This window comes from Culex pipiens, chromosome 2 (genome assembly GCF_016801865.2).
Source record: "Culex pipiens pallens isolate TS chromosome 2, TS_CPP_V2, whole genome shotgun sequence".
Taxonomy (NCBI): Eukaryota; Metazoa; Arthropoda; class Insecta; order Diptera; family Culicidae; genus Culex; species Culex pipiens.
The window spans coordinates 73,900,387-73,926,119 of record NC_068938.1 but is presented as its reverse complement, the minus strand read 5'-3'; the positions used below and the strand labels follow the sequence as shown (position 1 = coordinate 73,926,119).

The 25,733-nt window shown below is 34.5% G+C and overlaps 1 protein-coding gene across 1 annotated transcript in view; it reads right to left on the bottom strand.

Annotated features, from left to right (window-relative positions):
• LOC120420132 (uncharacterized) overlaps window positions 1–25,046 on the bottom strand; it is a 43,371-nt gene extending 18,325 nt beyond the window's left edge. Inside the window, exons 1-2 of the mRNA XM_039583082.2 lie at window positions 24,886–25,046; window positions 10,119–10,266 (exon numbers count right to left, since the gene is read on the bottom strand). Of these exons, the coding sequence (XP_039439016.1) occupies window positions 10,119–10,266 (148 nt within the window). The 5' untranslated portion in view covers window positions 24,886–25,046. The remainder of the gene's footprint in view (window positions 1–10,118; window positions 10,267–24,885) is intronic.
• Between the last annotated feature and the right edge of the window lie 687 nt (window positions 25,047–25,733).

Genomic DNA, 25,733 nt, shown 5'->3' with positions numbered 1-25,733 from the left:
AGTAATGTTTTTCGTAGAACAAAAGTTGCTCAAAATAACCTTTTTCAAAAAAAAATTGCAGTAGAGGGTTAAGGGGATTAACTTTCAGGTGAATGGTCTATTGTGGTATATTGGTCAAGAATGAGGTAATAATACAGTATACTGTATACGGGACCATCCACAAATCCACAAACCACGTTGACACTTTATGTTATAGCATTATGGATTTCAATTTGTTTTTGGAATATTTTCCAACAGGTAAGGTTTTACTCAACATTATTATTTTTAAAACATGTACTGGGGTAGGCCACACAAAGTCCATGCACTATTTTGGAAAAAAAGTTTTTTCAATAGTGATTAGAAAAATAGTTACGTTAAAAATTCTTAGTTTAAATTCCGGGATGGCTTTGATAGTCAGAGTTTTTCTTGTTAAAATCATATTTAGTATGTTTAAACTTTATTTGTACGTTGAATGTACCATTACTGAAGTTGCTGATATTGTTTTTAAGAAAAAAATCAATGTTTATATTTAGTTAACAAAGTTTATAAGCTTTTAAACAAAATTAATATAAATTTGAGGTAAAATTGTTAAAAACTCGGAATTTTGCCAGAAATTTGTAAAAATTAGTTTTTTTTTATAAAATTATCGATTTATAATGCATTTTATACTGAATTCGAAGCACTAATCGCAAGTTTTCACATTTTACATAAAATTTGTTGTGTTTGTTTGCCTATAAATTTGATTTTTTTTTTTTAAATTGTGTTTCAAAAACACATATTATTTATTATTTACAAACTTATTTTACCTTCTCCTAGTGGAAAATTGTCCAAAAAATCCGATGCATTCCGTTTTCCGATTCAATATCATGTTCATTGAGAAAATCATGACACTTTGAGTAGTTTAAAATAATGAGTTTCATCACCATTTTCTTAACTTTAGTTTACTAACTTTTTAAACTTTTCAAAATTTCATGAAAAGTTCTTTTTGAGGTTCTTTGAACACTTTTCTACCACGGTCAGAATGATTCTAAACAATTATGTACGTATTTTAATTGTATTCTTCATTTTGCGGACCTATCAAAGTCACCCCGGCTATCAAAGTCACCCCGTTTTACGGTACAAAAAAAACCCGTTGCTCTTTTGTTGGGAGGTAATTCTTGTCAAAAGCGCTTCACCACATCACGCATTTTCATGCAGTTAACAGCTTGTGCAACTTTGTTCAACCTTTACTTCAAATTTAACTGCATTAACACACAAACACGAACACGTTCTTTGAGCTGAAACAAACGGAAACGCATTCAACGTGCCCATGCAGTTTTAATGAGTCTCCAGAAATAAGTAATCGATTAAACTCATTTATTATAATCGTTCATATTAAAACTAATCGTTCTAGAAAACATTAAATATTAAATACAAGTATTCTCAATAAAACCGTTTAATCGTGGTCCTGCCCTTAAACACCAAAATCGTCTCTTGTAACAATCATGGATTGTTACAAGTCGCGATTTTTGGAAATCGCTCTCCGCTCGCGATTCAAGATTCGTTGCGGTCCCAAATAAACAAACCCCTTGACGACGCGAATCGGGTGAGATCCACCCAGTGGCTGATTGTGAACGATCGCTTTGGTGTGAGTTCCTTCTTGGTTACACAGCGGGACTAGCAACGCGTTGTTTTTGTTGAGAGCAGTGGCGCTTACTGTGTGTGTATATCTTCATTCATTGATCGCGCGAAACGATTTTTTAGCGACCCTGAAAACTACACTAGCGTCGAGTCGAGATCACGATTTTTATTCTAATTTGCCGCCACTAACGCCGATGATTGAGGGGACGCTCAAATAATACCCTCTTCTCAAGTCCCAAGTGGACCAAGGTCTTGGCCCTTTGGGCATAAGAGGGTTTCATTCAAATCTCACCCTTAATTGCCCTACTTGACAATCCCAGACCAGACCTTATGTACTGCAAGAATCGTCGCGTTCGATCAGCTGCTCCCCTCGTAGTTCTACATTTCTGCCCGATCACTGATCTCACGACCCTCTCCGCGTTGAAGAGTGAACCGTAACGAAAGCAAATGTTATTGCAAATGTTGAGATTGCAGCGCCGGCCGAACGCCTGGCCTGGCCTGGGTTCGATAGTTAAGTAATGCTAGTAGCTCTAGAGTAACCAGCCCCTCAGCATCTCGAATACCGGTTTGTTTCTTCTTTCGAAATCGTAGCGCACTCTACCGAACCTCGGACGATCGATGGGCTGGCAACATTGGTCCCAACAACAACAACGGCAGCACATCAACAGGCCAGCCCGACGACATCGTCCTTTCACCCTTGGCACCCCCAGAGTGTAACCTGTTGTTGTGGTGGTGGCCGAAATAAATCGTCCGACCCAGCGAACCAGTTTGGCGCGGTCCCATCTGGGTCAGATCAATTATGGGGGAGAGCCTGCAATATCAGATTGGTTGGCGAATTTGACCCAAAGCTCAACACGAAAATATCGTAATTTGAGCCAATCTGGAATAGGATCTAACGCTCCACCCGTATACAGAATCGATTCTAGCGATCGTCAAAAGCACCGCGTCATCCACGTGTTTAGCGGACGCGTGTATCCGGGTTCATTCGCTCGCGGATGCCGTAATCGATCTATCCCTTGCGCGGAATCTCCCGGTAAAGAGTGCTAACGAGCAAAGGCGGGAGCTCCCAAAAGGTCGTTCTTGCCCACTCATCATCCGCTTCACCAATAGAGGCAGCCTCAGACGTGCTATCCTGGTCGTATACAACCTTGGTACAAAAGTTACGTCATGGTGCGAGATGAAAACAGGTGACCTGTAGCGTGAAGCACACGCGTTTTTAGCAGGGTTCTGCTGGATTAGAGGATGCTAGAAGAAGCGTTATTTTTTCTACACAAGTTAAGATGAAACTTTTGAGCTGTTTAGCTATAGAAAATCTCAGTTGCAGTCTGTCCAATTTGCAATTACTTTGGAATCAGCGATAAAAGAAAATCTATCAAAACAGTTCATTAAGTAAAGAAGTTCTCACTCGATAAATTTCAAAAGATAATCAAATAAAACACGATGATTTCATGCACCTCTATTTGATTTGACTATTTCTAGATTAAATTTTCAAAACAACCTATCCCTCATGAGTTTCCTATGCAGATAGGACCTTTTGAAAATTTAATCAAATTTTGATCACACTAAAATCTTTGAAGAGTTCATTTGATGAGCTGGCGGTTTTTTGATATACCGGGATATTGTTAGAAATAATCAGACTTTTTCAAATTTCAATTCATTATGGTATATCAGTCAATCATCAGCTCAGTAAATAAAAAATTCTAAAGATTTTTTGAATAGGTCCTATAAACATATGGAAGACAATAGTTTATGGGTAATTCTCCGCCAACTCACACAGCAGTTGCCCCGACCCCTCTTCGATTTGCGTGAAACTTTGTCCTAAGGGGTAACTTTTGTCCCTGATCACGAATCCGAGGTCCGTTTTTTGATATCTCGTGACGGAGGGGCGGTACGACCCCTTCCATTTTTGAACATGTGAAAAAAGAGGTGTTTTTCAATAATTTGCAGCCTGAAACGGTGATGAGATAGAAATTTGGTGTCAAAGGGACTTTTGTGTAAAATTAGACGCCCCATTTGATGGCGTACTCAGAATTCCGAATAAACGTATTTTTTATCGAAAAAAACACTAAAAAAGTTTTAAAAATTCTCCCATTTTCCGTTACTCGACTGTAAAAAATTTTGGAACATGTCATTTTATGGGAAATTTAATGTACTTTTCGAATCTACATTGTCCCAGAAGGGTCATTTTTTCATTTAGAACAAAATTTTTCATTTTAAAATTTCGTGTTTTTTTCTAACTTTGCAGGGTTATTTTTTAGAGTGTAACAATGTTCCACAAAGTTGTAGAGCAGACAATTGCAAAAATTTTGATATATAGACATAAGGGGTTTGCTTATAACCATCACGAGTTATCGCGATTTTACGAAAAAAAGTTTTGAAAAAGTTGGTCGTCATCGATCATGGCCATTCATGGTCACCCGCGACAGACACGGACGACGAAACAAAGAGAAACGCAAAAATTAACTTTTTCAAAACTTTTTTTCGTAAAATCGCGATAACTCGTGATGTTTATAAGCAAACCCCTTATGTCTATACATCAAAATTTTTGTAATTGTCTGCTCTACAACTTTGTAGAACATTGTTACACTCTAAAAAATAACCCTGCAAAGTTAGAAAAAACACGAAATTTTAAAATGAAAAATTTTGTTCTAAATGAAAAAATGACCCTTCTGGGACAATGTAGATTCGAAAAGTACATTAAATTTCCCATAAAATGACATGTTCCAAAATTTTTTACAGTCGAGTAACGGAAAATGGGAGAATTTTTAAAACTTTTTTAGTGTTTTTTTCGATGAAAAATACGTTTTTTCGGAATTCTGAGTACGCCATCAAATCGGGCGTCTAATTTTACATAAAAGTCCCTTTGACACCAAATTTCTATCTCATCACCGTTTCAGGCTGCAAATTGTTGAAAAACACCTCTTTTTTCGCATGTTCAAAAATGGAAGGGGTCGTACCGCCCCTCCGTCACGAGATATCAAAAAACGGACCTCGGATTCGTGATCAGGGACAAAAGTTACCCCTTAGGACAAAGTTTCACGCAAATCGAAGAGGGGTCGGGGCAACTTTTCCCGATTTCGTGTGAGTTGGTAGAGAATTACCCTTATAAGACCTTTTCAAAAAAAAAACTATAGAGTTCCACGATTGATTTTCTTTTCAAAGTTAGGGTGTGAGATATTGGGAATGAAAATTCAATAAAAATGCTTCTTATCTTTTTATGGTAGATATAAGTACATTACATACATACATACAATCAGAAAATCTAAATATCAAATAAATCTATTTGTTTTGATTTGAGAACGAGTAGATGTTTCTCTTCGTGAAACTAGCCCCAGATATATTTTTTTTTAAAGTGATGCGAAATTCAGCTGATTGGTTTGTCATGGAAACCGTCGAAATGAAAAAAATACAACTTTGTTCTACCCAAACTTGCACTTGCTTTGTTTTACACTCCTCAGAAAGCATATAATATTTTCAGAATTCAGAGATTTATCTCAGCAACCACTGCAACCAGCATTCCGATCGACAAAGTCTAAAATGAAAAAAGGTCGCAAATTTTCTAAGCTTTTCATAAATATTGTCTGCAAAGTTGCTTTTTCCTGAAGAAATATTTTTGAAATGCAAAAATCGAAACATTTTTCAACAATTTTAATATTAGAAAGCTCATAAAATTCAAACGGTATACAAAATAGAAAAAAATATGAACAAATTTTCAACTGCAATGATTTCGCATATTTTTATGCTCTGGAATGTGCTCTACAACTTTCCCGAAGAGAGTATGGTGCTAACTTGCTCCTAAAAGAAGATACAGCGTCCTCAAAACTCGTCTAAAACGTGATTTTCGAGCAAAAAACACGTTTTAGACGAGTTTTGAACACGCTGTATCTTTTTATAGGAGCAAGTTAGGAGCATACTCTCTTGGGGAAAGTTGTAGAGCACATTCCAGAGCATCCGAATATGAATCCGGTTTTGACATAGCGTGAAACGTGGATTTTTTAAGTAAAAAAAAATGATTTTTCCCATACAAATTTGTATGGAAAATTGAATCGTTTTGCGCAAAGTGGGGACTTAACCAATCGTTACCAAACTTTGGGGAGTTGTTAAGGACCCTATAAGGAACCAAAAAGTTGCTGTGCTAGCTAAATTTGGACAACTTTATTTTTTTCCATACAACCATATTACACCCTAATAAGTCATCACCACCACCTGAATCAAATCAGGACTACAGTCTGATTAGGGAGAATAGATTTTACAGCATATAATTTGAAATTAGAGAACTTATTTTGATGTTAAGTTTCTGTCTTATCCGAAAGCAATAGTGAAATACTCACCTTTTAATGTATTTAAAATTACAAAGAAAATATTTTAAAGAAGGCAATTCAGATCAGAACACTAAAATTTTAAGAATTTTCTTCAATAAGCCAAATTAATATGCCCAATTAAAAATTATTTGCAAAAAAAGTTTATGAGAGATTTGCTTTGTCATGTTTGACCTCTCCTCACTTTCGCAAATAAGAAAAGTCCACCAGCAAAAATTATTCCATATCTGGTATAAATTTTCAGCCCAAAATTTCCTAACTTAATTAATTTTAAATATATTATTATTTTTTTAATATTGGTTTCTCAAGCAGTCATATCCGTATACCGGATTATAAAAGGCATTATTTTCTTGTGCTTCAAAAAAAATAATTCATAAATATTTCCTTCTAAGACAACTGAAATAATTAAATGCAAAATAATAAGAAACAATTACTGACAAGTTTCTGGAAATCAGTATTTGATTAATTCTTGTATTCCTGCATTATTATTTAAAAGCAGATGAGCAGATAATATGTTTATCAGCATTTTATTTATTCACTTAATATTAAACGAAATTATTTTCAAATATAATTAAACAATTTCCGGCTTGTTGTTACATGTTAACTTTGCCAATGATTCTCGTTCATCTCAGAGAGCCATTTTGCATCATAAATTTGTCCATATAAATCTTCATAGCTGTTTGAAGTAACATTTACAAAAAAAAATTCTTGATACTTCGGCAAAGTTGCAGGTAAAGATGAGAAGACATTAGGAAACAATAGTTTTGTTATGACTAAATAATAGTAACCAACAGTGGCAACACTTTCAAATAATTTGTATGGAAATGAACTAATGAATAAAGATTAACGTATAAAAATGATAGAAACCTGAAAAATAATACAACAAAATTATGTATTGGAATTTGTCAACAAGAAGAAAGAATGGAAATGATAATCAGAAAAGAAAGCAAAAACAATTGTTTTAAATACATAAAATCTTATTGGTTGTTTAAAAAAAGAATATGCTTTTAAAGTTATTTACTCCAAATGTGTTATTTTTTAAGCGTTTATTGTAAAAATTTCTTTATAAATTTATTTTTTATTTATTTTTAAAAATTTAAGTGAAAAAAATAAAATAATTATTTAGCCTGATATTTGATCCTTTTTATGAAGCAATTTTATCAGAATCAAAACTCTGTTCCGCAAGGTACCATAGTAGAAATGTTAAACATAATATAATTCTTCCAAAATATAAAAAAGAAGAACAAATCATATTAAAAATTGAATCTTGCAAACAATTTTGAATATATATATATGTATATATTCCAAAAAAAAACGAGGAAAAAAATATAACTTAAAAAGAAATTTATGTTTAAAAATAAACATAAAATATTTTATTTTGAAAAAATAGTGTGAAATCTTTTGCGAACAATTTTAAGTATATTTCATCAATTCAAATAGATATTTCACTATAACATTTAAGTTAACTTTAATTTAAATTAAAGTCAAAAATCTAATTATTTCTTTATTTCGATTGATTGTTTTGTAAATTCAAACAGCTTGATTATTTGATTCTAAAACCTCATACATATTTTCCTTCGATATTGACACATAGAGTATACCTGTACAAGGATTTGCAAATTCTTGGAAAATCCATCAATTAGTAACATGATTTATGTTGAAAAGAAAGTCCTATAATTTATCAATCATTTCTTCGAAAAAAATAGTAGAATTAAATAAAACCTTTAAAAATAACATTGCATTATCTATTTATATGGTTAAATTATGTTTTTCTCAGTTTGAAATAATTAAATTTCACTGAAAATCTTTTGTATTTACACCTTAGTTTTCGATGAAATTAAGGTTCTATTAATTCAAAAAAACCAAATATATTTTTTATTCACTTAAAATTTTATCGATTGAATTGCTGTGATCGCTATAATACATATATTTTTAAAGATTGATAAATAGATCGCTTGAGTTGATCCACTAAGGTTATGAAGATCAATTAATCAAGTTTTCATTCCATCACATCTTAATATTATGTTTAAAAGAAGTTAATGAATTAAGATTTTTGTATTTATTATTTTTCAACAAGATCAATCAGTTACAAACTGTTTATTCTGGACAGGCTGTAGATGTTTACATTGGGAACGAGCAGGATGCACTGATCATTTACAGTTCAAAGTAATCTCAAAATTCCTTTGTTCAATTCTTCTGTCCATAAAACACAGATAATTGTCATTATTCAATAAGTATTGTACGCAAATAGCTTCTAAAGAGAACTAAATTGCCTATGCATGATGAGAGGACTATTAGGGTAAAATGGGCTATTTCAAACAATTCCAAAATATAAATATTTAATTCACTTGGTCATCTTACGCGTTACAAAGTAATTAATCTTTCACCATATTTTGCAAATTGTTCGAAAAACAATTCAAATTATATGAGATATTTTGAAAAGGGGGCATGGGGTAAAATAGGAAGTTTCAAATAATTCCAAAACAGTGTCTTTCAGTTCTCATGATCATTTTGTACAAATAACAGTGATTAGTTTATGAAAATAATACGCAAAACACTTATAAACAAATTTAATTAGGGAAAATTGGAAAAAAATGGCTAATGGGGTAAAACGGGTTATTATGACTAATCCTAAATAAGCATTATTTGATTCTTCTGCCGATTTTACACGCATAGTAGAAATAATTTTACGAAATTCCTACGATAAATGCTATAAAAAGGAGTAAAACTACTTAATTCGCCAAAAAGGGCCCATAGGGCAAAATGGGTTACTCCAAATGGTTCAACAATGTCACCATTCGATTCTCCTGCTAATTTTATGTCAAAATATGTATATAGATATCCTATAAATGTTAATATGGTTAACTTGTAGTGTGAAAATCAAGAAAATTCAAATTTTTAGGACAAATGGGGCAAAATGGACCCATTCCCGTCATTTCCGGTGGGTTTGCTATGCGGCAATCGATTCCTGAGATTTTTTTACATAAGAAAAACTATTTTTCAGAAGAAAAAAACAGCGGCTTCAATTTAATGGGATTAGAGGTGGGTTTCCGCCCACTGTGATGTCTGAAAATATTTTTATCGGATTCCTCGGAAAATTTCACAAAACATATCAAAAAATGGTGAAGTTATGTTTTCGATACTCTGAGATACGAGTATGGCCAAACAAAAAAATACGGGTCTAATTATTTCGGCCCAGGATCCCCCAGACAAAAATTAAGCTCGATCGGAGAATTTTTTTTCGAATTATGCTGTTTTCGTGGGAAATTGCTGAATAGAATGACATTTAAAAAAATATCTCTAAATTCAATTTGAAAAGAACAGAAGCTAGAACAGAATAAGCTCGAGGTTATTGAAACAGTCAAAAATTTGTTTCTTAAAAAAACGTCAACTATCCCCAGGATTCAAACTATCCACCCATAGCTGTAGTCCCACCGTAAACTTCGCCCATAAACGCTCCGCTACATGAACTTGTGTAGCCAGACGGTGTCGCGGGAGGAGCTGCGTCGTCCACAACCAGCTGCGCGGGGTGGCAACGGGGCTGGAAACCTGCCCGGCCGGGTACGTCTTCGCGCTGAATTAAAATTCAAGGTCCTCCCCCGGTTCACAGCAGTAGTAGTAGCAGTGGGTAATTTACACATCGCAGCATCATCAGTGGAAAGATTTATTTTTGTAGACATCTTCGCGGAGTCGCCTTGCCACGTTGTCGTGCGCTGAAACACGCCCCTAAATGAGGGTTGCTGATGATGACCCTTGGAGGATGCCTGAAATGACCTCCCCGGAGTCAAAAGATCGCAACTTTAAAAACAAATATATGCGCAATATCCGTTCGCGATCTCGCAATCCGGCCACGTCTCTTGCGTCCTTTTGGATTGGCGTGATTGGCCACGCGCAGAATTTCGAAATTGGCCCAAGATACCGGTCTTGAGCTTGGCGGTGAGTGGGGTGTGTCAATAGTCGATATCTTGTTTTGATATAAAGTCGTTTGACATAATGACTGTAAATGTTCTTAAGAAATTCGAAAGCCAAAAAAATACATAGTCAAAGTTATTCTCAAATCAAATGACGTTATGTCAAACTGCATTATGTCAAACGACATACCACGCTGCTCAGCACGTTATGAAGGTATAAGAAGGTTGCTACAGAAATCGAGGTTGAGGTTCGTCGGGTGGATTTAGGGTGGTGGGGCAACAAACTTACGTGACGCGCATTTCTCCGGCACCGGCAGTGATAGGAATCGGCCCGGCTTCTGCTGGGGCTGGTTCGATTTGACTTCGTTGATGGCAGGCTTTGGTTCGGCTAGGCAGACGGCGATCAGTGACGCCAGCACAAGTAGGAATAACTTCATCTGTAGGGTGGAGTGGAAGGGAAGGAGGTGATTAGAATGATTCTTTAATTCATTATTATGCAGTTGAGCAGTTCTCTACGGAATCGGTCTTTTTTCTTTAATTTTAATTTTTGTATTTTTTAATCCGGCTGAAACTTTTTTGGTGCCTTCGGTATGCCCTAAGAAGCCATTTTGCATCATTAGTTTGTCCATATAATTTTCCATACAAATTTGGCAGCTGTCCATACAAAAATGATGCATGAAAATTCAAAAATCTGTATCTTTTGAAGGAATTTTTTGATCGATTTGGTGTCTTTGGCAAAGTTGTAGGTATGGATATGGACTACACTGAAACAAAATGATACACGGCAAAAAAAAATGGTGATTTTTAATTTAACTTTTTTTTCACTAAAACTTGATTTGGAAAAAAACACTATTTTTATTTTTTTTTTATTTTTTGATATGTTTTAGAGGACATCAAATGTCAACTTTTCAGAAATTTCCAGAATGCGCAAAAAATCTTTGACCGAGTTATGATTTTTTGAATCAATACAGATTTTTTCAAAAAATCGAAATATTGGTCGCAAAAATTTTTCAACTTCATTTGTAATCAAAAACTACTCTAGTAATTTTTTGATAAAGTGCACCGTTTTCAAGTTATAACCATTTTTAGGTAACTTTTTTGAAAATAGTCGCAGTTTTTCATTTTTTAAAAATAGTGCCCATGTTTGCCCACCATTGAAAAAAATATTTTTGAAAAGCTGAGAAAATTCTCTATATTTTGCTCTATTGAACTTTGTTGATACGACCCTTAGTTGCTGAGATATTGCCATGCAAAGGTTAATAAACAGAAAAATTGATGTTTTCTAAGTCTCACCCAAACAACCCACCATTTTCTAATGTCGATATCTCAGCAACTATAGGTCCGATTTACAATGTTAAAACATGAAACATTCGTGAAATTTTCCGGTCTTTTCGAAAAAAATATTTTCAAAAAATTTAAATCAAGATTAACATTTCAAATGGGCATAATATTGAATGTTTGGCCAGATTGAAATGTTAGTCTTGATTTTAAATTTTTGAAAATATTTTTTTCGAAAAGATCGGAAAATTTTACGAATGTTTCAAAATTCTAGATTTTGCTTTTTCGGACTTTGTTGATACGACCCTTAGTTGCTGAGAACTAAGGGTCGTATCAACGAAGTCCAAAAAAGCAAAATCTAGAATTTTTTATAATTTTTTTTTTTGAGAATTTTCTCAGCTTTTCAAAAATATTTTTTTCAATGGTGGGCAAACATGGGCACTATTTTTAAAAAATTAAAAACTGCGACTATTTTCAAAAAAGTTACCTAAAAATGGTTATAAGTTGGAAACGGTGCACTTTATCAAAAATTTACTAAAGTACTTTTTGATTGCAAATTCGATTTTACATCGAAAAATGCGGTTGAAAAATTTTTGCGACCAACATTTCGATTTTTTGAAAAAATCTGTATTGATTCAAAAAGTCATAACTCGGTCAACGATTTTTTGCCCATTCTGGAAATTTCTGAAAAGTTGGCATTTTATGTCCTCTAAAACACATCAAAAAAAAAAAATAGTGTTTTTTTGCAAAACAAGTTTTAGTGACAAAAAGTTAAATTAAAAATCACCAAATTTTTTTTAACCGTGTATCATTTTTTTTCAGTGTAGTCCATATCCATACCTACAACTTTGCCGAAGACACCAAATCGATCAAAAAATTCCTTCAAAAGATACAGGTTTTTGAATTTTCACATATTATTTTTGTATAGACAGCTGCCAAATTTGTATGGAAAATTATATGGACAAACTAATGATGCAAAATGGCTTCTTTTGGCATACCGAAGGCACCAAAAAAGTTTCAGCCGGATTAAAAAATACAAAAAAAAATCGAATGACCGAAATCTCAGAGAATTGCTCAGTTATCAAGATTTGTGCGATAGTGACTTGAAAATAGTAATCTACAATCAAACCCTCCTATTGTGAAAGTTAAAATTCAATTCTATTGATTAGGGCGTGTTCAGGGAGCTCAAATTTATCATACCTTGACGAAACTGAAGCGTTTAATGGCATCAACTTCAAGATGTAACTCACTTTTGAATTGAATCACTAGAAGGGGTCGAAAAGTTAAGCGAATTATTTAAAAGCTCATTTGCAGATAGAAAACCGTTGCTCAAGTTTTCCGTTGATTAGAAACCGTAAGCCATTTCAAAATATCCAGTTTCCACTCTCCACCACAGCAGTAGTAAAGGTAGTAACTATCTTAGTTCAGAAATATGAAAGGCTGCTCCATTTTCCAGCATCCAGTCACCAGTAGCGATGCAATTTTTACACCACACTTTTGTGCAATGAAAATAATCGTCAAACCTCGTCGGATTTACACGTTCATCTCACGACTATAGCACTATAGAGTTTCCCGTCTTCAAAACCGTTTATCGCGCGGTTTTGACGAAACAACAATCACTTTCGGTTTTTCCTTCTTATATTCATTACGCGCGCGACTTTCAAGCACCTAAAGTTGCTCTAAACCAGTGCAAGGCATTATGCCAACCCCAAGTGGGGACTTTGAGAAGATCCGCTGGGACGCCGTCGCCGTTGCGTGATTTTCTACTTAGAGTGACTCTTGAACGGCGCGAGGTGAGACACTCTTTTTTTGCTCAAGTGGGAGATTGTGTTGTGTTGGAGAAGGGACACTGAACATCACCGGTACCGTTCAACCTTTACGAATTTGGTCAATGGCTCGGCAAGAACTTGGTACACTATACAGCTGTGTGGCCTAACCAGCCTCATACCACCTATAGGCAAAGGTTATTGATTAGAATGACTGCCTCCGTGGAGGAGAGCCCAACCGACTCATCATTAATCATACGGGTTTTATAGATCCGCATTTTGATTTACGGCCTGGCGAAGACCCTGGTGATCAGCGCACAGCCGCCACTCAACGGGTTGACTGTTTTTACTGTACGACCGGCTGCCAGTAACGGCTTGTAGTTTGTCGTGGTCATACTAGTGTGCCGGTTTGGCCTTTTAGACTTTTTCAGCTGGACGACACTTCACATAGACGCCCTTGTTTACTTTCACCAAGCGTTAGTCTTCCATTAAAAAAAACGCCTTAGTTCATTGACCACTAAACGAGTCATTTATTTGTGTACATTTCCATATGCGACAACCCACCACTACGCCAACAATCTGACATTGGCTGGCTCGACTCGCGGTATCACCTGGGGGTTAACTTTTTTCCTCTTGCTATCTGTGAAACCCCTCTCCGAACACTTGGTGATAAAGATGCCACCGGCCAGATTGGCCGTCGATGACGACTTCGGCAAGGGATATCGGCGAGTCCTTGAAATTCCGCGCCCCAGGCAGGGGCAGAAGGCAGCGACGGATGCATGGTGATGGGTAAGGCCGGTGGCTATTCTACCTCTCTGATTGGGGGAGATGGCATTGGAGGCATCCCAAAACAGATGAGCAGATGTTGTGAAATTGCCACCACTATTTGTTCATGCTGGGCACGGCAGCTTCACCAGCGTCACTCAAATATTGGTGGCCGGATTGGTCATTAGCATGTTTTATTTGGGGGTTTTGTTTGTGCGAGCATATAAATTATACATTTGTGATCAGCAATCTTGAAAAACTGAGGAATGTTGCTCTGAAGGCTGGTTTAAAACATTCTTCTATATTATTTTGAGTCTGTGAAATGTTTTATTTTTGTAAGAATGTTGTTTCGATTGATTATGGCTAATCCAACAATCAATTGATTCGTGTTTTACATGACTTATTGTTTTAATGAATCAGTTCGAAGAGATGCTAATTCAGCTTAAATATTGATAAAACCTGCTAGAATAGTAGCTAACATTTGTACAACTTTCACTGCTTCATCAAGATTGCAAGTCTTAGATAAACAACTGAAACCATTAAATAACATAATCTAGAGTCCACCTGAGCCAGATGCGTTCTACATTCCATACACATAATCGTTTAACTCACCATTTGAGAGTCATTTCCTCACGATTGAGTGCTGCAACTGCGACAATTGTTCAAAAGGAATTTGTGACGGATGCAGTTTGACACTCTGGAATGCACTCGGGACTTCGTAATTTTTAACATTGCGTTACATAATATTTATATATTTCGAAGCGTCAAAAAGTGACATACGACAAAATAGCACAATCAAGACGAAGTGTCTCTCATCATCTCGACGCTGACGCACTTGGGTTTTTAGCATTCCGAGAGAATGCGTTTTAATGTTTGGCCTTGAATAAACAAAAAATAGAGCACTCAATGTAAACAATAACAAACACAATTTGTTTGACTGACCAATCTGTGCATTGTCTCGAAGTTTGGTAGAATTTGGTTGCCATAGTCTCGACACGGCGTGTTTTCTAGAACAAACTTTTCAGGAAAAAATAGTCATCATTACTTTTAAATGTGTCTTAAAGGAAATTTCCTCAGCTTTCCAGTGCTTTTCGGAGCGAAATGATTAATCGAGAAATTTCTGAGATATCTCTTTTTAAAGTTTTTTGTTCTAAATTCCTTTACTGAGCAGTTCTCTAGGATTTCGGTCATTCGATTTTTTTTGTATTTTTTAATCCGACTGAAACTTTTTTGGTGCCTTCGGTATGCCCAAAGAAGCCATTTTGCATCATTAGTTTGTCCATATAATTTTCCATACAAATTCGGCAGCTGTCCATACAAAAATGATGTATGAAAATTCAAAAATCTGTATCTTTTGAAGGAATTTTTTGATCGATTTGGTGTCTTCGGCAAAGTTGTAGGTATGGATACGGACTACACTGGAAAAAAATAATACACGGTAAAAAAAATTTGGTGATTTTTTTATTTAACTTTTTATCATTAAAACTTGATTTACAAAAAAACACTATTTTTAATTTTTTTTATTTTTTGATATGTTTTAGAAGGCATAAAATGCCAACTTTTCAGAAATTTCCAGGTTGTGCAAAAAATCACTGACCGAGTTATGAATTTTTTAATCAATACTGATTTTTTCAAAAAATCGAAATTTTGGTCGTAAAAATTTTTCAACTTCATTTTTCGATGTAAAATCAAATTTGCAATCAAAAAGTACTTTACTGAAATTTTGATAAAGTGCACCGTTTTCAAGTTATAGCCATATTTAAGTGACTTTTTTGAAAATAGTCGCAGTTTTTCATTTTTTTAAATTAGTGCACATGTTTGCCCAGTTTTGAAAAAAATATTTTTGAAAAGCTGAGAAAATTCTCTATATTTTGCTTATTTGGACTTTGTTGATACGACCTTTAGTTGCTGAGATATTGCAATGCAAAGGTTTAAAAACAGGAAAATTGATGTTTTCTAAGTTTCACCCAAACAACCCACCATTTTCTATCGTCAATATCTCAGCAACTAATGGTCCGATTTTCAATGTTAATATATGAAACATTTGTGAAATTTTCCGATCTCTTCGAAAAAAATATTTTTGGAATTTTCAAATCAAGACTAACATTTCACAAAGGCCAAACATTCAATATTACGCCCTTTTAAAATGTTTGTCTTGATTTGAAAATTCCAAAAATATTTTTTTCGAAAAGATCGGAAAATTTCACAATTGTTTCATATATTAACATTGAAAATCGGACCATTAGTTGCTGAGATATTGACGATAGAAAATGGTGGGTTGTTTGGGTGAAACTTAGAAAACATCAATTTTCCTGTTTTTAAACCTTTGCATTGCAATATCTCAGCAACTAAAGGTCGTATCAACATAGTCCGAATAAGCAAAATATAGAGAATTTTCTCAGCTTTTCAAAAATATTTTTTTCAAAACTGGGCAAACATGTGCACTAATTTAAAAAAATGAAAAACTGCGACTATTTTCAAAAAAGTCACTTAAATATGGCTATAACTTGAAAACGGTGCACTTTATCAAAATTTTAGTAAAGTACTTTTTGATTGCAAATTTGATTTTACATCGAAAAATGAAGTTGAAAAATTTTTACGACCAAAATTTCGATTTTTTGAAAAAATCAGTATTGATTAAAAAATTCATAACTCGGTCAGTGATTTTTTGCACAACCTGGAAATTTCTGAAAAGTTGGCATTTTATGTCTTCTAAAACATATCAAAAAATAAAAAAAATTAAAAATAGTGTTTTTTTGTAAATCAAGTTTTAGTGATAAAAAGTTAAATAAAAAATCACCAAATTTTTTTTTACCGTGTATTATTTTTTCCAGTGTAGTCCGTATCCATACCTACAACTTTGCCGAAGACACCAAATCGATCAAAAAATTCCTTCAAAAGATACAGATTTTTGAATTTTCATACATCATTTTTGTATGGACAGCTGCCGAATTTGTATGGAAAATTATATGGACAAACTAATGATGCAAAATGGCTTCTTTGGGCATACCGAAGGCACCAAAAAAGTTTCAGCCGGATTAAAAAATACAAAAATTAAAATTGAAGAAAAAAGACCGATTTCGTAGAGAATTGCTCTACTATTTTTCGGAAACTTTTAAATAACAGTTCTGGAAACTTGTCAAATTATGTGTTTATGTGTCATTTATTCATAAAAATGTGCAAAATATGACAAGAAACAACTTTGTAGAAGGTTGCAAATCGCTAAACATTTTGAAAATAATGTTTTTTAGCTGAGTTTTTAAATATGTGCAATTTATTCAGAAACTAATCACAAAAAACCAAAATAAAATAAAATATAAAATTTCCGATCTTTTGATACCCATACATACAGGTTTTCTATAAAACCCACGTTTTTAAATACCTAAGCAAAAACGTTATTATGGTTTCGTTTGAGCAACCTTCCAAAAATGTATGGAATTTCGTAATTTTTGTTCTCGTGGATCAAACTTACTTTTTGCCCAGGTATTTAAAAACGTAGGTTTTAAAGAAAACCTAGATATATGGGTATCAAAAGATCGGAAATTTTATGCCCTTTCCGATTCCACATAGGTTGACTTGTGAATCGTGGACCGGTTCGGATGCCGGCGGATTTTCCTACGAAGTAATTCCGGGTTGGTACGAAATTCCAACGAAAAATCTATTCTATCGATACAAATACCCCCAAAACGATGTTATACCCACTCCAAAATGTTTATTTAGCAATTCTATGGTAATATATTGACATTTATTTGAATTAAATGTTTGCAAAATTAAGTTTAGATAAGTTTTATATAGAATTTCCAGAGTTATATAAACTTTAATACTAAGTAGTTAGTCAACTTTATATTCAATCCAAATTATTTTTTTAATCAGTCAAGGATTCCTATTTGGAGTTGGGAGACTGGATTTATGGTGATTTGTCAACAAATAACATTATTTATGTTAATTTTTCGAAAGGTGTACAAACTTTTTTTGCACCTTTTTTATTTTCGTAATAGTATTTGTTATATAACTTTTTATAGATATCATCTTTTCATGAGCTTTTTGTAGCAAAATGTTTGGCATGAGTTTCTGAACAAAACGTAGTACTAGGTTTCTGTCAACCTTTAAATTTTTTACATGTTTCATCACAAAATGTGCATAGTGCCCACCCCTTTTTTACATACTGTATATCGAGTCTGCTCTGATTTAGCTGATACAACCGAAATTTTTGCAGATTTCTGATTTTTAAGGTTATTATTGGTTTTTTAATGGATAAATATGATATTTCCTTAATCAAGTATGAACCAGGGAAATGGATACAAAACATGATTAAAAATCGAAAATTTACTAAAAATGACCGTTGCAAGATCCAAACGTCATAATGTCATAAGTATAAAATAAAGAAAAAAATGATAAAATGTATTCCTGTTGAAAATGCATTAAAAGTAGGAGTAAAAGTTGTGTGTTTTAACTCTGAATGCTGAAAACACCGTCACAAACTTTTTTCTTAGTTTGAACAAAAATTAAATAGTATTTAATAAAAAAATCAAACAGAAACTGCCATTCCCAACTAATTTAACAAAATTCAAAGTATTTGTAAATTCTTTAAAAAAGATAAGATTTATAAGACCTCTATAATATTATTGTTTACATGATTAGGCCGATGCAAATATTTAAAAAAGTTTTTGTCCCTCGGCCCTGGCCGAGGTCAAGGGGGGGGGGGGGCAAAAAAATAAAAAAATATAAAAATTTAAATAACAAGCCATAGTCTTCACATTTAAATGAAAAAAGTGTTTTAAAATGCATTTTACACTAGTTCAGTTGTTTTGCAATCATTAGTTTTCAAAAAATTTGAGATCTGACAAAAACAAAAATTGTATCGAAAAAAAAAAGATTTTGCATCGAAAATTTTCAAAAAATCTTAAGACTTTTTCATAAACCCAAACATGCTAAAAATGATTTTAAACGCAGGAGAATGTATTTTAATTTGATTTCAGCTGGTTGCACTTGAATTTCCATTAAAATTTTGAAGTTTATTGTAAAATTTTTTTTTTGCCCCCTGATTTTTCGGGCCAATTTTGAAGGGGGGGGTGACAAAAACTTTTAAAAATATTTGTACCAGCCTTATATATACAAAAAAACAAAAAAAACAATTCATACTCATGAAAAGTATTTCTCCTAAAGCTTGCAACAGTAAATTGTTATTCAATTTTGAGTATAAACATGTTTTGTATCCATGCAACTGGTTAATATTTGGTTAAGGAAATATGATATTTTTTCATAAAAATCTAATACCCTTATCAATCTCAAACCTGCAAAACAAAATCTGACTTATCAGCTAAATTCAAACTAAACCTTAGCATACGAGTGATATTTGTACACAAAAATCATGTTATTATTTATTAATTCTAATAATAATAGATTTTAATACGGTTTCACGATTTTCATTTCTGAATAAAACCCACATACTCAAAAACTCGGCTAAACAAAATTTAAAAAATGTTTGGCGTTTTGCCACCTTCTACAAAGTTGTTTTATGTCTTATGAGTAATAAAACACAAACTGTTCTTAAAAAGTTTTTAATAAATAATAAAGGAATTTAAAACAAAAATCTTAAAAAATAGATATCTCAGAAATTTTTCGATGAATCATTTCGCTCTTAGAAGCGAAAAAAGCCTATTTTTTCTCCTTAAGGTTGCTCAGAAAACACACCGTGCCGAGTTATAGATACAAATGTTTACGGTAGTCTGGCATGCACGTGTGTCAAACGCGTTCTGACCTGGAATCCCTTTGGCCAGTTTTCGCACTTACATAAATTTTCAGGGTGTTTCAAGATAGCACGACAAAATTGAAACTTCTTTCATATGAAGAGTGACAACAATACACGAAGTTTTTTTTCGGTTTTTATTGAATATCTCAGGATTGAAATCGAATTTTTGGGATCTGTGAAGGTCAAAAGATGAGGTATTGTAAACTGCACAAAAATGCGTTCTTAACATTCCAACGCCCAAGGCTCCAAAAAAGTTGGAACGGTAACTTCAACTCGCTGGTTCTCGGGCATAATTCAACCAATCAAAATGATTCTTCTTTCCAGTGATTTGTTAGGATGTCTAGATGATTCTAGAACTTTGCAGAACTTAATTTGATCAAATCTGTAATTTTCGCGGGTAAAAAAAAATTGCCAAAAATTCCGCGGAGGCAGTCGTTTTAAAAAAATGTGGAACGAAGTTTTTGGTCGCAGAAATTACAGATTTGTTCAAATCAAGTTCTGCAAAATTTTAGGATCATCTAGACATTCTTACAAATAACTGGAATCAAGAATCGTTCCGATTGGTTGAGTAATGCCCGAGAACTAGCGAGTTGAAGTTACCGTTCCACCTTTTTCGGGAGGCTTGGGCGTCCGTGTAAGTTGGACATGCGTTGGGCGTTCCAGTGTTAATTCAATTTGGCCCAAAATGCAAGATAGCACTACAGCGACGATCTGTTTTGCACAAGTTTCAGAACATAGACATCAATCGGCTAGTTGAATTCAAAAGATCTGCTAAAACAAAGATCTTCAATCTAAGCCATTTAATCCAAACCGATTCGAGATTTTCCAATCAGACAGATTGATGCGATTGAGCCGTCTGACAGAACCAGCCTATTACAACCGCCAATCAACATAATTTTTCAATTACGGCAACGCTTCCAGCTCTGCTACCATCATCATCATGTCGATCGTTTCTTGCCATTGTTGTACCAACTCTAAACGGATCCACCAAACCTCGTCGCGAGACGTCTCGCCGCAGATCTCGCGTAAAGATGCCCGCCACAGAACCTCGTTTATTGAACGTCAAACTACACCAGTCAATTGTCTTAACTAAGGCTCTTCGAGCCTCACCTCGTTGATCTTCACCCCGCGCGCTCCAAGATCATGTCAGAGATCGTGTACGGTTTTTTTTTTCATGTGGGTGTCTATCTCGAATAGAACTGCATTTAAGTGTACCTTTTGCAAAGCCACAACCGAGCTATTATAAAACACCGATGGCGATGAGTAATTGCTTCAGAGAACACATCGGCATCGCTCATCTGCTCATTGTTTTACCATCACTGCAGCCGGCGGACAGACTAATGATCATTGCTTTTTCATTATCATCACCCTCACCGCCGGTGAGGTTAGGTCCGCTGCAACTGTCACCGCCAAGATGTGACAATTAAGGTGACTTTTATCGTCGATCGCTGATTGGGTCGCGATTATCTGCGATTACATCTGCGCGAAGGTCCCGAAGCGATCGTCGCGCGCTGAACTTTGCCGGACCTCGTTTCAAACCGTCCCGAGACTAAGAACTCGCGCAAGAAGCTCTCAAAATCGGTGCGAAGGTGGCCTACGTGAGTCTGCACAGCATTAGCATTCAACCTGCACAGAACCTGTTTCGCCAGCCAGCGCGAACGAGATTCCGAACCGAGGGGAATTAAAAATGTCAAGAGATGAGCCTGTCCGGCGCGCGCTAGAACAGGATTTGGCGGTGCCACGGTGGCGACGACGTTGGTGACTATTCTAAATTTTGCGCGAAGTTGGTTCTTTTTTTTTATTGGCCCAAAGGTTGCCAACTCATCGCGAACTGCTTTTTTTAAAGAAGGCAATTTTATGGCAATTTAGAACCGCAAATGGATCGCTCGAAAAGGGGGCTTTTGAGACGAAGCTTCGTTTGGTAATGTTTCTTCGTGTTACGTAACGTTATTCTAGTTAAATATATTATCTTACTGATACAAGAATTTTTAATCTGAATTTAAAATTTGCCCCAAATTGCAATATGAAAAATATCAATTTAAAAAAAATATTTCGAACATTTTTTTCAGAACTGAAATTAAAACGTTAGTTCAGGAGAACTAATACAACATCAAAAAACCCAAGAAATGAATGAACATATAACATTTTATGAACAAGAACACATTTACATGGATAATATCCATTGGATATCGTCAAATGGGGCGAATTGGAATACATGGGGCGAAATGGGACAGCTGTTTTAGCCTTGTTGTACAATATTTGGATTTGGGTATCGAACAGAATAGATAGAGAACAACAAAATAGTGGTTTCCAAATTTCAAGTTTATAAGTGCCTCAAAAATTGCACTACCTATTAAGACTGTAGTCCCAATTCACCTTAGTTGACGGTACTATACTGCCCCTGATCGCATAAATGTCCCATATGCATATTCATCGAATTCGAGTTTTTGATGCAGTTTGGTTCAAAATCGTGTGCTCTTTCAAAAGAGCCTATAACATCCAGTACATTGTTCTAGAAATCAGGAGGAAATCCAGTTTTTTCGCAAAAACTTAACACGTAGCCTTATGTATGGGACAAACTTCAAATGCGTTTTTCTCAGCTTGCTGTTTTTGCATATGGGACATTTATGCGAACATAGGCAGTATAGCAATCAATGTTTTGTATCCGAAGTCTTTTAGCAACTAACAATTCTTAGAAAAAGGCAAGAGAGTTCTAAATTATCGAAATAATGTTGATATCTTAGATTTTTTGCAGATATTTCTTATTTTCTTCATTTAAAAAATATAATTATGAAGCGAAATTTCAACCAGCATATAGTTTTAAAATAATGGTTATTTTACATTTAATAATGTAAAAAAATATTTCAAAATAAATTTGTTAAAATTGTTAACAACAATTTTTAAGTTTATAAATTCTTAGAAAACGTCAGTTTTCCCCAATTTGTAATTTTTATTTCATTGAATAACTTTTCCATTTATTTGTGAGTAATTCTCTACGTTTCCGCTAATCGATTTTTCATTGTATTTTTTTTTTCATTTCAATGACACTTTGTCAATGCACCCCTTCCAAAATAATACATTTTTTTACAATTTGAAAATACTTCATTGAGAAAAAACGAAAAACGGAGAAAATTTCTGACAATTTTCTTTTTTAAGTTTTTAACTGACTGTCTGGCTGCTGGTTGCTTAGATACTGCCTAATTTAATTTCGTAAACATAATTTTGTTGATGTCCTCAATACTCCAATTGTGATTCCTCGGAAATAATTGGAAACAGGATTTTTTGCGGAATTTTTGGCGTAAATTTATTAATTATGCCCCATAATTGACAATGTCCAAAGAAAAAAACCTGAAAAAATGAAATATTGTTTTAAAGATCAGAAAAATCAGTAGATTTTACAAGACTTCAATTTTTAATTTTTTTAATGGTTCGATTGTCAATGTTAAAAAAATGGAACTTTTGTGAAATTTTCTGATCTTTTGATGGACAAATATTTTTAATTTGAAACGAAAACAATTTCCAAAAGGGGCTAAAAAATGTATTCAGGACATTATCAAATATGAGACAACTTTATAATATTTTGTATCATGATTTTAAGGAAAACCAAATCCACAAGATAATCAAAATGTTACCATTTAAAATAGAACCAATAATTTCCAAGACATCAAATCCCTAGACTCGTTTTTTTACAAAATTTAAACTAAGCTTTTTAAACAGCAAGCTGACAACACGCATTTGAAGTCCCACACATAGGGTGACGTGTTATGTTTTCACGAAAAAAAACTGATTTCCTCATGATTTCTAGAACAAAGTACTGGATGTTATAGGCTTTTCTAAAAGATCTCGCGATTCTGAACAAAACTGCACCAATAACTCAAAAACGATGAAAATGCATATGGGACATTTATGCGATCAGGGGCAGTGTAGCAATTTCAAAAATGTAAAACTGTAGGGAATTTGATTCAGCCTCCCCATTTTCTAAATCCTTATTTTTTTCCAGCTTAATTTGCCTTTAAATGCTTATTACTTGAAAACGGTGCATTTTATCAAAAATGTAAAAAGTTATTTCCAATTTCAAATTTTATTTTGGATCCAAAAAGGATTTTGAAAACACTAGCGCAAAATTCCTTTTATAGTTCCTCATATGCTTCAACAAATTCGAAAATTTAAAATACGTATTTTGGCAGTTCGGTTGTAGTAAAAAAAGCCAATAAAAAATCGTTTTTTGTTCGTGAACCTTTTTTCTGAAAAGTCCAAACTTTGTCGAAGAAACCAAATCGATCAGAAAGTCCCTTCTTGAGATACAGATTCTTTAAATATTCACATGTCCATTTTGTATAATGGACTTGAAAAAAAGGAAACAAATGGAAAATCCATTTTGAGCAGTGATTGTGTGTGATTGGAAATTGTCATTGGTTAATATTGAATTGGTTTAAAAAAAAACAGCTTGAAATTTAAATAAATACAGTCTAGACTCTAGACTAAAAAATCCCAAGCCTCCATAATACGAAGTTTGGATTATCCAAAGCTCGATTAGAGTCTTCAAAAAACATTGGGTTGTCGAATCTTGAAAAAAAATGCGAGAAATTCGGTTAGAATTTATATAAATCCAAGCTAAAGCATATTTTAAAATTACTTTTTAGTCATAAACCATTAACTCTGCACTGACTATAGATAAGCACAAATAACTAATTCCAAACTGATGTGTCAAAACGTGCTAAGATATTCCATTAGCGTACGCATCATCACGCCGCAACGTCCTTGATGCACATTTATCACATATGCATCATTGCATCAATAAGTGCCACAACCGCAGCCAAAGCTATAGAGCCGCTGACTATAAGTTGTTGCAAAACCTGAACAATTTACGTCAACAGAACTACTAAGCTCATCGTGTGTGTGTGTGTGTGCGCCTGTTGTTCCCACTCATTAGCACATTCTCACTAAACAGCTCATTTTCGCAGAATTTGTGATGATGATTACTTTTCCTTTTGAAATTTGTTAAAATTGTCACTTTTAAGACGAATGTTTCACACAAATCAGCTCCTTTTTGAGGTCACACAGAATGTGTGCTCGACTTTCGCTGCCATTTTAATAAATTTTAAAATCCCGTTTCTCGACGACGCGTTCGGCGTGCTCCTTTCGCCAAATTGCATGTGGATCGATTGGATAATCCGTGACTGGGCCGGGTTGTTCGGGGTTGCATAACAATTGTCGCTCGCCCTCTCCAGGTGGGGGGATTCCAATTTGAACACACTTTTATTTAGTTGGTCACCATGAGTTTTGTTTTCACGCATGTTTTGCCATTTTGAGCAGATGTTAATTTTAACCCTTTATTTGCACATTTCGTTAAAATTTTAATCACTTTTCAAGTCCTTTCTTGCTTCCAACAGTCCATTTGCTTCACTCAATCCACCACTTGTCCACCAGAATCGCACAAATCTTCACCGGACACGTGGATCGTCCCAGATCCTCCTGGCGAGAGGATTCCTTACCTTGCTTCACTTGTGTTCACACTTCTTTTGGCAGCACTGGCTAAGCCACAAAAATGCAACGGAAAAAACACCTTCAGATCCAGCAGAGCTCAGAGTTCTGCGGCGCTCGTTTTTCCTTATCTAGATAGGCGGACACTCGAATGAAAACAAAAGTGAACCGAACGCGGTGTTGGGATTTTATAGCAAAGTGGCCAAGCTCGGCCGACCGACGCACACACGCGCACGCCAAAGTCGTGCCTTGGTTGGTACGTCTGTGTGAGTGTGCGAGGTAGAGCTTAAACTTGTAAGCTCGCTCGGTCACAAACTACACTACCAATATCAACATAAAACGGAGAGCTTTTGCGATAGTGTTTAGGCTGTAGTCGGTGTGGTTTACTGTGTACAACTGCGGCGAGAGTTAGTCGTTGGCATTAGCGGGGAACCCGGCACTATCACACGGACGGGCACAGATGGACAGTTCTAAGCGAGGGACGTTCATAAAGGTTTGGTACATTTTAAAATAGAGAAACTGTAATAATTTATAAGAAAATTACAGTACTAAAAAGGTCAACTGTAACTGTCACTTGTATCAAACAGTAAAACGTCTCGACTCTGTTTTGGTGTTTGAGTTTACAAATCAAATTATTTGCTCTACAGCATTGCCTTGGCATTCTCCATTGCGAGATTCCTACTCGAAATAATATTATTTAATCCTTAAGTTATTGCAGTTATAACTTAACACTTAAAAAAATGTTCATCAATTTAATCTAGTTTACCGTTTAAAACATTTTGAAACGGATCATGCTTATATTTTTCAGGATCTTTGATCCAGTTGTGCTAGAATATTGTGAACTATCAATCCCTCCCCC